The 15,229-nt window shown below is 47.5% G+C and overlaps 1 protein-coding gene across 2 annotated transcripts in view; it reads right to left on the reverse strand.

Moving 5' to 3' along the window:
* CCDC9B (coiled-coil domain containing 9B) overlaps nt 1-15,229 on the reverse strand; it is a 101,690-nt gene that overhangs the window by 18,975 nt on the left and 67,486 nt on the right. For both annotated transcript variants that reach the window (XM_039534844.1, XM_039534845.1), the window contains exon 10: nt 14,943-15,048. In XM_039534844.1, the coding sequence (XP_039390778.1) occupies nt 14,943-15,048 (106 nt within the window). The remainder of the gene's footprint in view (nt 1-14,942; nt 15,049-15,229) is intronic.

Raw genomic sequence — 15,229 nt, forward strand, 5'->3', positions numbered from 1 at the left:
CAAATTGCTAATCTGGATTTGTGTGATGGGGCATACAGGCCCCGCACTGGCAAGGAGAAGGTTAATGAGGGCCTTTGGAGGAAATTGACTCCATCCTGCTACAGGTAGGACAGATGTCAGGAGTGGAGAGGGGAGCCTGAGGCTAGCCAGGAAGGAGAGCGGAGCTTTGCTTCTCTCTCAGTGAGGGAAGCCTGGTTTCAGCCGGGATGGACAAGCCTCCCAGTGGCAGGATCACCGGGCCTAGGGAGTCTGACAAAAAGCACTGGCTGCATGAAGACAGGCCCTGAGTAGGCAGGTGGGGTCTTGCCTGAAGACTCATTGGATGACCTTGTTTTGAGCTTGTAGCATTCCTTTATTTTTGGACTTTAATACCCCTCAGGGCCTGGGACTCAAGTGGGTCTTAGCCAGGGGACTAAAGCACCATTGCACTGGACCTGTGAGAGGCGGCAACCAACTGAGACCCCATGACAGGTGAGTAGGGCTCTGTTGGGCCACATGGAGGTGAACCTTGTCATAACTTGCAAATCTTATGTCTACAAAATACCTGAGTCTAGCTGGCCTGAGGAACAGAACACTGCATTTGGGACTCAGACTCTCATTCCATCCAAACACCGTACTCCCACCCCAGATATAACTCAGATGTAAATCAGAGATCTGGTCCAGACCACTAGGCCATCCCTTGGAGAATAACTATTTAGTAGAAAAGGAATATGTGACTGGTCATCTGGCAAGGATGCAGACTGGCTATGGTACAAATCACTGTGGGAAAGCATCTTTATAAAGCAGATGATGATGAATGGTGCAACTGTGAAATACTGATGTGGGGGGTGGGGAACCAGCCATCTTCTAAAGTCACTAGCCCTTCTAGCAATTTTTCTTCTAAATAGGCTCAGATTCACTTGACTTGCTCCCATACTTGCTTGTTTATTGATGTGACCTGCAAAGCACTTCTCCTGACAAGGAGGAACTCTTCTGAGGCCACTAAATCTAAACATTCTAATCTAATGAAATCATAAAATCCAGTTTCCAGTACAGACACCTGTCATTAGACTAGACTAATCACATGTACCAGTTGTTTCTTCTGATGTCTGCCACTGTCTCAGCTTTACTGTACTAACACTGATGGGGCCCATATGTTTCAGAACTCTGCCAGCTACTACATATATGGAGGGAGAAGCCCAGATTACTCAGGGCCAGACCAAAGAATAAGGAGATATGCTTATGAAATAAGTGACATTGGCCTCTAGCATTCAAAAATAGGTAACATTTGTATGTGGTGAAAAGTCTAATTCTGTATTTCTAGAGAGCAAGTACGTACCCCCTTAATGAATCGTTTCAGACTAGACTGGGTGAAGCCCTACACATATATCAGAGGGAACTTTAGAGTAATTATCCTGCATCAGTTGGGGATGGACTAGAAAACCTACCATGTAGTCTTGGCTTTTATTTTCTAAGGTTTGCTGCTAGAGAGCAGCACAGCTTGGTATGTGGATAGTCTAGGCTTTCGATACCTGTAGAAATTAGTAGTTATTGCTGGAATTATTTGTTAATTTAGTTTCAATTTTTAATAGAAATGCAGGGTCTGCTGCCCCCTCCCCTCATTTAGAAAAAAGAGGGGAAGTATGCACACTGGCTTCATTCATCCCTGATGTAACTCTACTGAGGTCAATAAAGCCCCTAGCTGCTTGGTCTTGCTTGATAAATTTGGGCCAAAATATGAAAACTTAAAAGGCATTTTTTTAGGACATGCAGAGTCCCAAATTTTCAAAAGTGCATGCGCACACTTATAGTGACTGTGTGTGCAGTCATGATAATTGTGTGAACAAATTATACTCAGGGACCCTGACCCTCAGTTAAACTAAAGCCACTTTGCAGTACTCTGGCAGCGTGAAGCATTGGCAAAGCCAACATGGGATATTTGGGTGGGCCCTGACTTCGAGTGGGCGGGCAATTACTGGGGAGGAAAGGGGGGTGGCTGTGAGGGCAGGAGGGATGGGGGCCTGCCTCCTCCACCCCCTTCAGCTGGCCTTGCAGGGGGCGATAGATGGACCCTCTGGCCAGGGGCTCCCCAAGGCCTCGGATGCACACCCAGCTCTGGGAGGAGATGCTGCTCTCCTGCGCTCCTGGCTCCCTTCCAGGTCCCACCACCCCACACCGGGCCTGGCTCCCCCAGGCAGTGGGCCTATCTTTTTTGAAGATCTCCTCTACGGCCGCCCGTTTGCTCGCCCTCCTCCCAGTGGCGGATTAGGTGGGAGCACAAGGGCTTGCTCCACTTTGCCCACCCGCCTGGCGCTCCATCTTGGGAGTGGGATCTGGACACAGGGGCTTGTTCCGCTCTGCCTGCCCGCCTGGTTCTCCAGCCGGAGCATGGGGTCGGGGCAAGCCCCTGTGCCTTGACCCCTCTCCCTGACTGGAGCACTGGGTGGGCAGAGTGGGACAAGCCCCCGCGCCCCAACCCCACTGCCTGGCAGGAGCACTGGGCAGCAGTGGTGCTGGAACACTTTAAATAGTGGGGGTGCTGAAAGCCAGCCCTCTTACCCCTTCCCTCCCAGAGCTGGGGCCGGGAGAAGAGCCATGTCTCCAGGAGGCGGGGGGAACTAGACGGGGTAAGGGAGCCGATGCTGGGGCCACAGCTCGAGGTGGGTGTGGGGCTGGCAGCAGGGATCCCGGGAGCAGAGCTCCGCATAAAACCTGGGGGTGCTGCAGCACCCCCAGCACCCTTAGTTTCTGTGCCTATGCCAGGCAAGTGGGTGGAGTGGGGCAAGTGCTGGGGCCAGAGCAGAGCCAGGGCTGGGGGGTGGGCTTGGATGCTAAGTGGGTGGGCCATGGCGTGAAGAGGCCTTAAAGTGGAAGTCAATTATATTTATATCCACTTTAAGGCATTCTTGCAGAACTAGAGTAGTAGAAAGTAGCCTTAATGTAAATGAGGACCAGAACGAAGCAGTCTCACAAGTTTGAGCCTAAAATGGTAGTTTAATTTCTCTCTTAGAGAGTCACAGCAGTAAAAACAATGACAAAGAAAATTTGTGTCAGTTATGTGAACCATGCGTCTGGCTGGATGTAAGCTTTCACTGACTACTTTTCTCTCATGCATTTGCTATGCATGGCACCTACTTGTCATAATATTAGTGAAATGATCATAAAGTTACCATGGTGCAACCATAAAGGGTGGTTTCTCAGCAGCTATTGAGTTACTGTCCCAATGTGGATTTTGCTGAGATTAAGGCCTTGTCTACACTGCCACTTTACAGCGCTGCAACTCTCTCGCTCAGGGGTGTGAAGAAAACCCAACCCCTGAGCGCTGCAAGTTTCAGCGTTGTCAAGTGGCAGCGTTAGACAGTGCACAAGCACTGGGAGCCGCACTCCCAGCGCTGGTAGCTGCGCCCCTCATGTTTTTTTTACAGCACTGGGAAAGCTCTCTCCCAGCACTGGTGCCGCGACTACACAGCCACGTTAAAGCGCTGCCGTGGCTGCAAGTTTTGCTAGTGAAGGCATACCCTAAATGTCACAGCACACAGATAGTAATGTGGCAATGCACTTAAAAGCACTGAATCTGATGCCTTAGATGGTTTTGAATCAGACTCTAATGGAATTAAGTGGGAAATGTAGATGCATCCAATTTTTCATCAGAGTTACACCCATCCTTTAAATACTTGATTGTAAATTGAATCATCCACTACCACACTGAGAGGCCATCTGATCTAGTACTTAGCGCACAGGCCAGGGAATGCTAAGTACTGGATTTTAATACTAGCTCTCCCACTGGCTTGCTGTGTGGCCTCACATAAGTCCCTAAGGCACACATTTGAAAAAAACGACCTCTAATTTGGAAGCAGCTGTATAGGTAGCTTTCATCCCCATTTTATATATAGGGAAACCAAGGCAGTGAGATTAAAGACCAAATTTAAGTGTGACCTCTAGCTTTTGGTGGCCATCTTTGGACACCTGTGATCTGATTGTCAGAGGTGAACCCACAGTGTCCTCAGCATCTCTGAAAATCTGGCCTTAAGTTCTAAAGATGGCCACCAAAAACTGTAGGTAACCCTTGGAAACTTTGGTCTGTAACCTCTCTGTCTCAGTTTTCTGATCTATCAAACAGGGATAACAGCTCCTTACTTAGCTGCCTCCAAAAGGGGTATTTGTGCAGATTCGGCCCTGTTTGTAAGCACTCCGTGCATTTAAAGCATGATATAGTCATTCTATTTTTTCATGCAAGCTGTAGCTCCCAACACTTCACAGAATAAGATAAGTTACAAGGGCTAATGCTGCTCTTAGTTGCACCCATGCAACCCTTGTGGCTTTGTTGGGACACTTTGGGCATAATAGCGACTAGAGTTTGGCCCTGCTAGCTAGTGGTAAATACTGAAAAATAGCAGCCCAAACAAAAAACAAACAAAAACAAACAAAAAAAATGGAGAAGATTAGTCAAGGCATTTTTCAGCTGTGTTTTGAAATTAGATGAGACACTCAAGAACAACTGACTGGTCCTGAAGAAAGACAATGCAGAGAAGAAGGCTCTTGCAGCACCAGAGCCATGAGTGTTTGGAGGGACAGAGAACAGGCCACCATGAGGTGAACAGAGAGCAGCAGGAGCAGTGAAGAGGGAACTGGAATTAGACAAGAGCCATGAGGTAGGATGAAGGGCTAAAAACAAGAAGCACAATTCTGAACTGCTCCTGAAATGAATAGAGACCCAGCGGAGCTAGCTGGGGTTGTGGTGATGTTTCAACAGACAAATCCTTTGATTCCACATCTTTAACATTCTCAGCTGGTAGGGCCAGATTAAGGTTATAAGGGGCCTAAGGCTAATGGGAGGGAAGGTCCTAAGTATGAATTATATATTGCAAAAAAAAAAAATGAAGTCATCAAACATTTCTCTACATACATATTTACATATTATTTATTTATATAAAATTAACAAGTTTATTCTACTCTCACTTCTTCAAACAGGTACTTCTGAGTAAGAGGTAGCACGAGGGATGCTCTGCTGTCCTTCTCTTAGGCCTCCTTCCTCCTAGGTAGCGGAGTGCTCATCTGTATGAGGATGAACACTGCAGCATTCCCCATCCTGCTTCCACCCTGAGCTCTCCACATGGCACAGTGCAAAGCCAAGCCCTGCAGGTGTTTTCCCCCAAGCTCTGGACTCCACACCACATACCCTATCTCACTCTGACTGCAGTCTGGGAGACAGCCAGCTTTTATTATGTACAAGAAAACCACTCAGGTGTAAAATCCACTGAAGCAGAGGCAGTAGTAGTGGGAAAATTCCATTGGGTGGCATTGTATTTTAGGCTGTCTTGCTTTGACAGCTGCCTCCCAGTGTTGCCCTGGCTGAGGACAATGAATTACTGTTTTCACATTGAACCCAAATATTATTTGTGGGATGATAGCCAGTTTGTGTAGTTAATCTCCAATGATTCACCACATCAGCCCATTCTGTCACCAAGCTCTTCCACAAGTAGAATCATAGAATAGAATCATAGGATTGGAAAGGACCTCAAGAGGTCATCTAGTCCGGTCCCCTGCAGTCATGGCAGGACTAAGTATTATCTGTTCTAGAATGTGTGATTAGCAGCTCTGACATGATGTTTTTAATCATGAGTTCTGTGTGTACCATTCCCCTACGGTTTGCATTTGTTTGCTTTAAGCTTTCTTTAAGAAAAAGGTAACAGCTAGAAGTGACACAGATTTTTAGATAGCTGCCCAGTCATAATATTTAGCACTTGTGTAGTATGTTAGCTCTGTGCAAACATTAAACAAACTTAATCTAAAGCCTTTTAGCTTTTGAATGACTAGGAGTTGACAAAAAAGAGCTATTCCCTGTTGTGTTCTCTGCCCCCCCCCCCCCCCCGAACAAAAAGACTTCACTGAAAATCAGCATCTTAAAAGATCCATTAAGGCTCTTTCAAAAGAACAGTCCAACCAAGGCTGCTGTAGTGACACCCTTGTTACATCAGGTTTGGTGTTTGTTTAAGGCGGGTGTAGAATGAAGGGAAAGCTTCCTGTTTCATTTTCATGTGTAAATCAAGCAGACCTTGCTTATTTTTTTTCCTTAAAGTGCTCAGAGTTTAGGGGAGGAAAGTGAATGAGATTCTGCTTATACCAGGTGTGAAAAAGCAGAAGGGACCAAAATGTATTCTTGTGCAAAAATCTGTTCTCCCTGAAATCAATAAGGCTACACAAATGTAACTGTCAGCAGGAACTAGCCTGTGTTCTCATTCTCTTCTCGAATCACACACATTCCACGCTTACCTGACATTTTCCTCTTGGGAAAGAAATTAGTTTGAGTTGGCGCAGACAAATGAGGACTAATGTCAGGTTTATTTAGCGTTAAGCTTTTGGAATGAAACTCAAAAGAAATCAAATGTGAGGTACTTTTATGATGGATTGAACTGCAAATGGACCAAACCTGCCTTTAGCCTATTCAGCCAGTCTTTCTATCATAGCCTGCTAAGAAGTGGATTTAAAATCCTTGAGGTTGAGGGGAGGGAGAAACCTACAACTTTGGGTGTTGAGCTTCCTCCAGTGCTTTTGCAACCCCTTAAAGGTACAAAGCTGCATTGGCCTGTGGAACTAGGCTGAGCATAAGGAAAGAACTTGGTTGCCTGTGCATCCCAGTACAGAAAAATACATCAAAGAAAACAATTGATTTCTTTGATTTTTAGTACAGTTCAATACAGTATTGAACATAGCGCGTCATAAATCTGAAGCCCCTCAATGGAAGATACTGTAACATTTAAAGTGCAGGTATCCAGAATGTCTGGAGCTGGCTGGAGCTGGCTAGTGTGTGCAGGTGTTGTGCAAGTTTCCTACCCTACCACTCTGATACTGCCTCTTCCCCTCGCCACCCCCACAGGCACACATAGAAGATTACGGTGATAGGCACTAGGACCCAGGAGGCAGTGTCCTGGAGCTGCCTGCCAGCCTCAGTGGAGGAGAGGGACAGAGGGAGCCTCTTCCCTCCCTGACAGCTAAGCAGAGCTCCGGAGAAATAGGAGATGTGGGGACTCCGGGGAGCTGCGGGGTTGGGGGAGGACGGGACACAATTCCTGCTCTGCTACACCCACAATTCCTGCTCTCACTACACCCTCCTGTGGTAACTGGATTTTTAGTGTCCAGTCACCAGTGTTAACGGGATACCTGACAGTGTGTTCCCATCCTGCAACGCAGGGAGATGCAGACGGGAGGGAGCGGAAGCAGCAGGCTGCCAGCTGAGCTCCTTCCAAGCCACGGGGGCTGCTTTGCCTTTCCTGGTGGCAGGAGCACTTCCACAGGGCTGCATGAGCAAGCTCACTCTCCCCCCCCCCATCCCAGCTGCACCTTCTGCCTGACCAGTGGGGCCTAAAAAATAGGAAGGCCTTAGGCTATAACCTTATTAGCCTAATGGTTAATCTGGCCCTAGCAGCTGGAGGGTAGGGAATTGGTATCTATGCCACATGCTCCTGCTAGATGTTACAGTGGTCCCATTTTTTAGCTTAAAACAAATCTCATTTTCTCTACCTTGTAGCTGATAAGCACGACGAAGAGTCAAGATTGACTGGAGCATTAAGTGAAAATGAAGAGATTGGGGGGAAGGGAAAAGAGCTGCAAGGAGACAATAAGGATGAGAAAAAGGAAAAACAAACATAGTGATGTATTTGTGGAGATAATATCATGTAGGATCCAAATACCTTAAATTGCCCTGAATGAGATCCTGATATACCTACAGGAGCCCTAATTTCCTCTCTGAGATGCACTAGAATGTGATCAAGCCACTACACCTGAGTCAGAGAAATGTACTTCCTCTCAAACCTGTTGTGAGAGAAGGAACAAGCTGTTAGAGGCTCTGAGGCTTGTTGGGACAGGGACTGCCACTACGTTCTGTGTCTGGATGGTACCTACTGTAATAAGATGAGGCCCTGAAACATAAACCCTTATCACAGGCCCGGTATGAGGCCTAAGGCCTAAACTAAAGTAATGGTCAAGACTTTGCTAACATAAAGCAAAGTTAAGCTGTGAGCCAGAGGCAGGCCCTGCTCACAGAAGCTGGCAAGGAAAGGGCTGATGCTGCAAAAAGAGACGTACCTAAAAGGTACTGGACACCAGATATCAGAACATTCGCATACTTGTACATTCCACACAGATAACAAGGAACAGGTTGACCCATCCCAATGACAGGGCCAAAAGGGTAATATGATGGTTATAGTCAAGGCCGGCTCCAGGTTTTTTGCTGCCCCAAGCAAAAAAAAAAAAGGGGGGGGGGAAGGGGTGCCGCCACTGAAGCAAAACAAAAAGCCAGCCCTGGATAGAGTTGTTTTGTTCGAACCAACATGTACAAGGTGAGAGGTGGCACCTTGCTAGGTAGAGGGGTTGCACCTCACTACGTCAGGAGTGATGTGTAACTTGTTTGGACCTGTGTATAAGAATGCACCCCTGGGGCGATGTCTCTGTCCGGCCTGGGGGCAGTGGAAAGTCCCGCCACTGACTGAGCCGGTCCATTACCAGGGGGCACGTATGTACTAACTTGCAGCACCTTGGATATCTAATCTGGGGAGCTAGAGACTGTGTTTCTCTTCAGCAATAAACCTGGCCCGGGTGCCTTTGTACTTTAACAGAGTCTGTGGTCATTGGGGGTTCTTTCGGGGTCTGCTGTGCCAGCTATCTGCGCAGAGCTGGGGCAGGACACAGAGGGAGCACACGCACGCAACCGACTGATATTAACATTGAATAGAGCAGAGCACCACACTGGTAGCATCTGACAACACCTACCACAATGGTGTCCTGGCCCATGACTAGGGATCCTAGCTTCTACGATAATACAAAAAAGGAATAATAATGACAGGCCAAATATACTCGTTGAAGCACATGCTTTGAACCCTTCATCAGAAGGTTGTAAAAACTGTGCTGCATAAACTGATTAGCTGAGGTTTGGCGGCCCAAAAAGAAGGATGGGGCAGAGGAACAAAGAAGGGTTTATGGAGAATTCTATCTCCACAGGGAAGATCTTTTTGCTTTAAAACCTTCCCACAGAACAGGCTTGTTTTGATTCTGCTACTGATTGAGCTGAGTCTGTGGGTACGTCTTCACTGCCGGCCGTATCGGCGGGTAGCAATCAATTTCTCGGGGATCGATATATCGCGTCTCATCTAGATGCGATATATCGATCCCCGAACGCGCTCCTGTCGACTCCGGAACTCCACCAACGCGAGTGGCGGTAGCGGAGTCGACATGGGGAGCCGCGGACGTCGATCCTGCGCCGTGAGGACGGTAAGTAATTCGATCTAAGGTACTTCGACTTCAGCTACGCTATTCACGTAGCTGAAGTTGCGTATCTTAGATCGATTTCCCCCCCCCCCCCCAGTGTAGACCAGCCCTAAGTGAATGTGCAAACTGGTTGAAGCCCAATGCTCAGGAATGACAAACTGCCGTTTCAATGCTCAGAAGGCCTAGGCTGCCGCGAAAGGAAGGCCCAGCAGTGTGCAGGCATTACACACCCACCAGTGACCACATCAGGTATAGCAGGAATAATTATTTCCTTAAGACCAAAGCAGTGGTAGTGGACTTCTAAAAAGCACAGCCAGACCATCATAGGAGATGTCCAAGGCACAAAGGATCTTAGCTTGTTTGGATCCCTGTTCATAAGTGGGGCTCTGGTAGCGCAAATTAACCTTATATTTTTACAAGCCTTTATAAGGTACCTGTCACCTGGTACAACTTTACATAGTTAAGAATGGTACCGTGCATCATGTCCCCAAAGCAGGGAGCATGTCCTGTGCAAAAACTGACCCATCTTCCTTGGGAGCATCAGTAGAGGCAAAAAGCCAGCTCTGGTGTGAGGAGATTCCCAGGCTTGCTGTTGGTGGGAAGCAAGAACAAAGATGTTCTGCAGCTCACTCTAAAACTGGCCAATTTCAGGCTCAGATGTATATGCACCGGGGTAAGATTCCAGAGATAAGGTCCTGACACTGGGAACACCCTTGCTTCTGTGAACTTTAGCCTTGTGACAGAAAGCCACAGCATTCCTTCTGAGCACAGTCCTGATTGTATGGAAACAAAAGACACTATCTCTAAACTAAATGGTCCAGGAACCAGTTAAAGCTTTATGATTACTAACCAGCACCTTGAATCAGGGCCGGCTTTATGAACGGCGGGGCCCGATTTGAATACCTGGCGGTGATCCGGGGCTTGGTGGCACTTCGGCGGCAGGGAGTCCGCTCCGGACTCCCCTCCCCCCCGCCGCTGGGTGAGTAAAAAAAAAAAATTAAAAAAAATTAAAAAGACACCTAAGGCATGGGGCCCGATTCCAGGGAATCGGGGGACTCGGTTTAAAGCCAGCCCTGCCTTGAATTTCAAACCTCATGCTCAGTCTCCTCCAGCTATCAGAGATCAAGAGGAGATCTACAGTGGGGTTGGGGGAAGATTATCCCACCTGTGCCTACTGCAGTATGGCAATTGCTATGTTCCAGCCAGCATGGAGCATTGTATAACATGCTATTGTCAGTCTGCCTATCTCAAATGGAAACAAACAACTCTCCTTGTTAATTCCAATAAGCAGCTCAAGAACTTTGACTGCTTTTTAGTGCATAGCATTTTAATGATAATTACACACAAAACTAATTATACACAGCCTAATTTTATAGCTAAAATATCTATCAGACAAGAATACATCAACTACTTAGCTCACTGCCTAGGAACCAACTAGAATTAGGCTGTATTAAAGATTAAACATTTGGAGGGGATGAGGCCTAATGTTGTTAGGTTTTTCTAACATCGTCATTCTTCCTAAACCAGCTCCTTATATCCCACTGATTGGGAGAAGGGAGAGAGCACAGAGAGGGCATGGACCAGAATCAAAGCAGCCAACACTTGGCAGATAGACTACTTGCTGATGAATTTACTTCATGGTTCCCATCATCTTGGCTGCATTTGCCTTTCCCAGAACGGCCCAGAGGCATGTCCTAGCCTGCTCTCCATGGGAAAAGTGGTGCATAGCCGAAGATGTGAAACTGAGCTTTGACCAAAATAAACCACCCTTCCCTGTGTATGAAGCTGTTTAGGAAGCCGTTCTGCCCCTCTATATCTCCAGACCCTTAGGAGCAGCAGCAATACAGCTGTCAGTCACCACACAGCATTTTATTCATGAGGAATTAGACTGTTTCAAAAGGCAAAGTGCACCTGCAATTCATCCCTCCCAGCCAATCATCCAGAACATGAGCTCCAGAGCAGTTATCAGGGGTCTTTTATGTGACTCTTTGAGGCACTTATCCCAAGCACTTAGATTCCTAAGCAAGTACCCCAAGCCCAGTCCCATCCCAGCACCTCTTAGCATACATCATTCTAGAGAATAGGGTGGGAGGCCCAGGCTAAGGAGAATTCACAGCTACTGTATGCTTAGCAACCTTAAACTACCCCTGGCAACCCCGTCCTCACAAAAAGTCCTGAAAACTAGCAGACTCTAAAGGGAAGGAGGAATAAAAGAAGACAGAAGAAAGAAAATCATCTTTATAATGGCTCAGCTCGCATTCCCAGGGCAGCCCAGCCAGGGAAAACACAATTTGTTTGTTCTGTTCGGTTTCCTAGAGTAGCTGCTCTTGGGGGACTTATGTGCATCTCCCTTAGCAAGACACAGCCTGTTCTGGGAACAAGAAGCTGTCCAGCAAACTCTCCAGAGGTGGGGGCTGTTAGTGTGTTTATTTTCAAGGAATGGATCACGGTCCATTATAAAACGAGTTTTGGACACTCGGCTTGGCATGCAGTTCTGAGCAGTGATACTAACTTAACTGCTGAAGTGCTGGAGGAACCAGGGATGGTGTTTCTGGAGCTGGTAATCTTTCCTCTGATTCAGGGCTGAACCAACAACCCAGTTAGAGTGACCACCTTTTCAAAAGGCAAAAGCAGGACACATACAGGAGCCCTGTCCCCTCCATGGCCCTGCCCCTGCCCCTCCTCTCCTCCTCCCCTGAAGCCACCCCCCCCTTCCGGATCCTTTTCTTCCCCTGAGGCCCCCACCTCTTGTCCAGACTGGAAGAGCCAGGCCATGGTAAGAGCCACCCAGGGAGCCCAGGCTGCTGTGGGGAGCACCGGCCCCTCCACCTGCCCCGGGCAGGGAGTCAGGGTGCCTGGGAGCCCCCTGGTGCACACTGCCCAGGGCAGGTGGGGGGTCTGGGGCTCCCCACAGTAGTCTGGACTCCCTGGGCAGCTCTTACCATGGCCCAGCTCCAGCTTCTGACCTGGCCGGGGGCATGGTTTGGGGGGGGGGGGGGAGGAGCAGGGGCTGGGCTTCGTGGTGGTGGGGGGAAATGCCCACCTCACCCCCAACACACACTGGGAAGAGGCTGGTGCCGCCCCTGAGCCTCAGGCAGGCACGGAGCAGCACCACAGGGAATCCAGGACAAATGCTGTCCCGGAGTCATTCAGCCCGGGACCGGCACCTGATCTCTGCATTTCTAGACTGTCCCACCCATCGGGATGGGTGGTCACCCTACCCCCAGTATGGTGTCGGGGACACTGTGTCGTGAAAGTGCTGTCTTTCATATGAGATGGAAAACTAAGGTCATGAGCACCTGTGGTTATAAGTCCATAGTACCTTCATTCTCACAACAGCAGGGGCACTAGCCCCAGTGCCCTTGTCAGTTGGGTAACTACATTTGACCTCTCTAAATTTCCCCAGTAATTTCAGATGGATACAGTACTCTCCTTTGCTTCCTGTTATACAGCGTTGGGTAGTCCACCCCAGAGGTGGCTGCAGTTCATTGGGTGAAGTAATTCCTGTGCATATATTACAGATGGCCCTAAATCACAAACTTCAAGTTTGGAGTTGTCCAGATCTGGGAATCTGGTTTGGGTCTGTGGGGGCTAGAGCATTAGGAACTGGGGTGACATTGGGTAGTTACTTTCCCTTTTGAAGTCAAGAACTGTCTGTGTGGCAGAGTTGCATGGCACCTTTTCTTTTGGAAACAGCTGCTACTGTGGCTGATTGGAGATGGAACCTCAGAATGAAGTGGGGCTTAATGTAGCTTATAAACAAAGACTGTGATAACTTGATTATTTTTTGCTGTTGATGTTATTCTTACCCAATTAATGTTTTGTAATTAACTTAAGATGTGATTAGCTGATTGGATTTGAGGAGACATAACAGGGCCCATCTCTCTGTTATAAATGTATTCCAACACAAAATGTAATTAACATAGAGTTAAGGTTGCACAAATGTCTTTCCTCACAATGCAGAAACCAAAAAGAAAGGAAACTGTAAGTTAAAACAGCCATATACAAGACAATGCCAGTCCCACTAGCATCATGACATGTCACCATACTTCACATGATCAGCCTCTCTAACACATTCAATTTCAGTTCAAGAGTGCTATCACCTTTAGTGTACATATCAAGAAACGAATACTACACAGCAAAGTACCAGCTTACCAACATTCTGTAACATATTGTAGGTGTACATAGCAAACATATCTGTTTCTGCATCAGTGTAGCTGTGTGTTTGTGCATGACTGACCTGATTATTTTAAAAACACACTATAAACATATAGTAGAATTTTGTTTGTGTTAAGTTTTGGATATATATATATAATCAACTTGGACTTCTCTTGTTGGCTGGTACACAGTATGATTGTAGTCTGAAGATTAGAATTGTTATTAAAGCGTTAGGTAGTGTAGCACTGGAAGCCTGGAGTTTGCCTTGAAGTGTGCCAAATTTGGAAGCTAAACTGAATCATTAAAGTATAAAACAGACATGGCTAGCTGGATTCTCCTCTCCCTTACACCACTGTAATCAACAGATGTTTCACTGAAGTCAGTGGAATTAGATCAGAGCAAAACTGTTGAAATAGGCGAATAAGGCCCAGGGATTTTAGTCCTGCTTATCTCAATGCAATCTTAACTCTGCAGTTACGGGCAATGTCTTCTTGATGGGTACCATTTTGTGTTGTACCTCTAAGAAGCTCAGGACAAAACTTGCAACCCAGGGGGAGTAGGGGCTAAGATAGCTGTAAGCAGCTTCATGCCCTTTTTGATTTTGAGGATTTCTGCAGCTTGGGGCAGTGCCCTGTGAGGTGTTTATGGGTGGCAGCATTATCTGAAATCTTTACGTAGTATGGCCCTGCGTCTCCCAACATGCCCTTCACACAGCTGGGCTCCCTATCCTTAGAACCCCCAGGCTTGTTTTACTAACAGAGGTTGTTTCAAACAGCAGTATGCCAAAGCACACTCTGGAACTTGTAGTGCACAGCAGCAGGACCCCAGGGCAACTTAGTCTGAGGCAGGCTAGTGCACTGTAGATTTACACCCTGGCTGGCTGTGCACTAAAACGTCTCCTTGTAGACAAGCCCAATGTGCCTGTGCTGGAGAATTCTGCCCTGGCTCAATCAGGGCTTTTATGGTCCCTTTACACCACTCCAGTCACATACAGAGGGTGGGGCTGAGCTGAGGGGAGAGTCCCTCTCAATATTTTAAAATACAATATGTATATATACATATTCATAAAAGTTGCTGAGTGCTAGAGGGAAGGTCTTTAGAAGGAGTCAGTCATTCTAATTACCAGCTACTCCCCTGGGACCAATCTCAGGAGGCCTGCTCCCTGGGCCAGCAAAGCCCGAAAACAGGAGAGGACATGTTCAGCAGGCTGGGGGGTTGGAAGCGGGCAAGTATTGCCTAGTCTGTCAGGACTCGTTTGTCTGATCTATCAGTTATTTGTGCCCCATCAATGAATATTGTGCAGCTGGCATGTGAGGGGCACACAATCCTTCTATAGGGAGCCCAAGTCTCTGACTGGATGTCCCACCAGGCTCTGTCACAAAAATGGGGATGCAATTCTAATGATGTAATCCCTGGCCTGAAGCACTCCCCCTGGATCGTAGCAGCTCAGTCATTCCAAATTAAGCAAAGAACTGAACAGCAAGACCTCTAGCAATGGTTACAAAACGGTTTCCATAATGTCCTGCTTATTGTCCTCCTACCTTCTGGCTCTGCCAGTCAGTCTATCCTTTCCTCTGGCTTTACTGCTCACAACTGGTACTGGTTTGGAAGCAGGCTCACTTGTGGTCGTCGTGCTTTGTCCTCCACCTGAAAGACAGGATGTACAAAGAGCTTGGGGCTAATATATCCAGCAGTGGGTTTGCCCTGGAAACTGGCGCTGTCCTGGCACCTCTCCTCCTACAGCTCTGCTGCCTGGCATTGAGCTAAGGGACAGCAGAAAGTTATAACAGTAAGGTCTGTCTGGTGGTTTTATGCTCTGTACTCATGC

The sequence above is a fragment of the Mauremys reevesii genome, linkage group 4 (assembly GCF_016161935.1).
Source record: "Mauremys reevesii isolate NIE-2019 linkage group 4, ASM1616193v1, whole genome shotgun sequence".
Taxonomy (NCBI): Eukaryota; Metazoa; Chordata; order Testudines; family Geoemydidae; genus Mauremys; species Mauremys reevesii.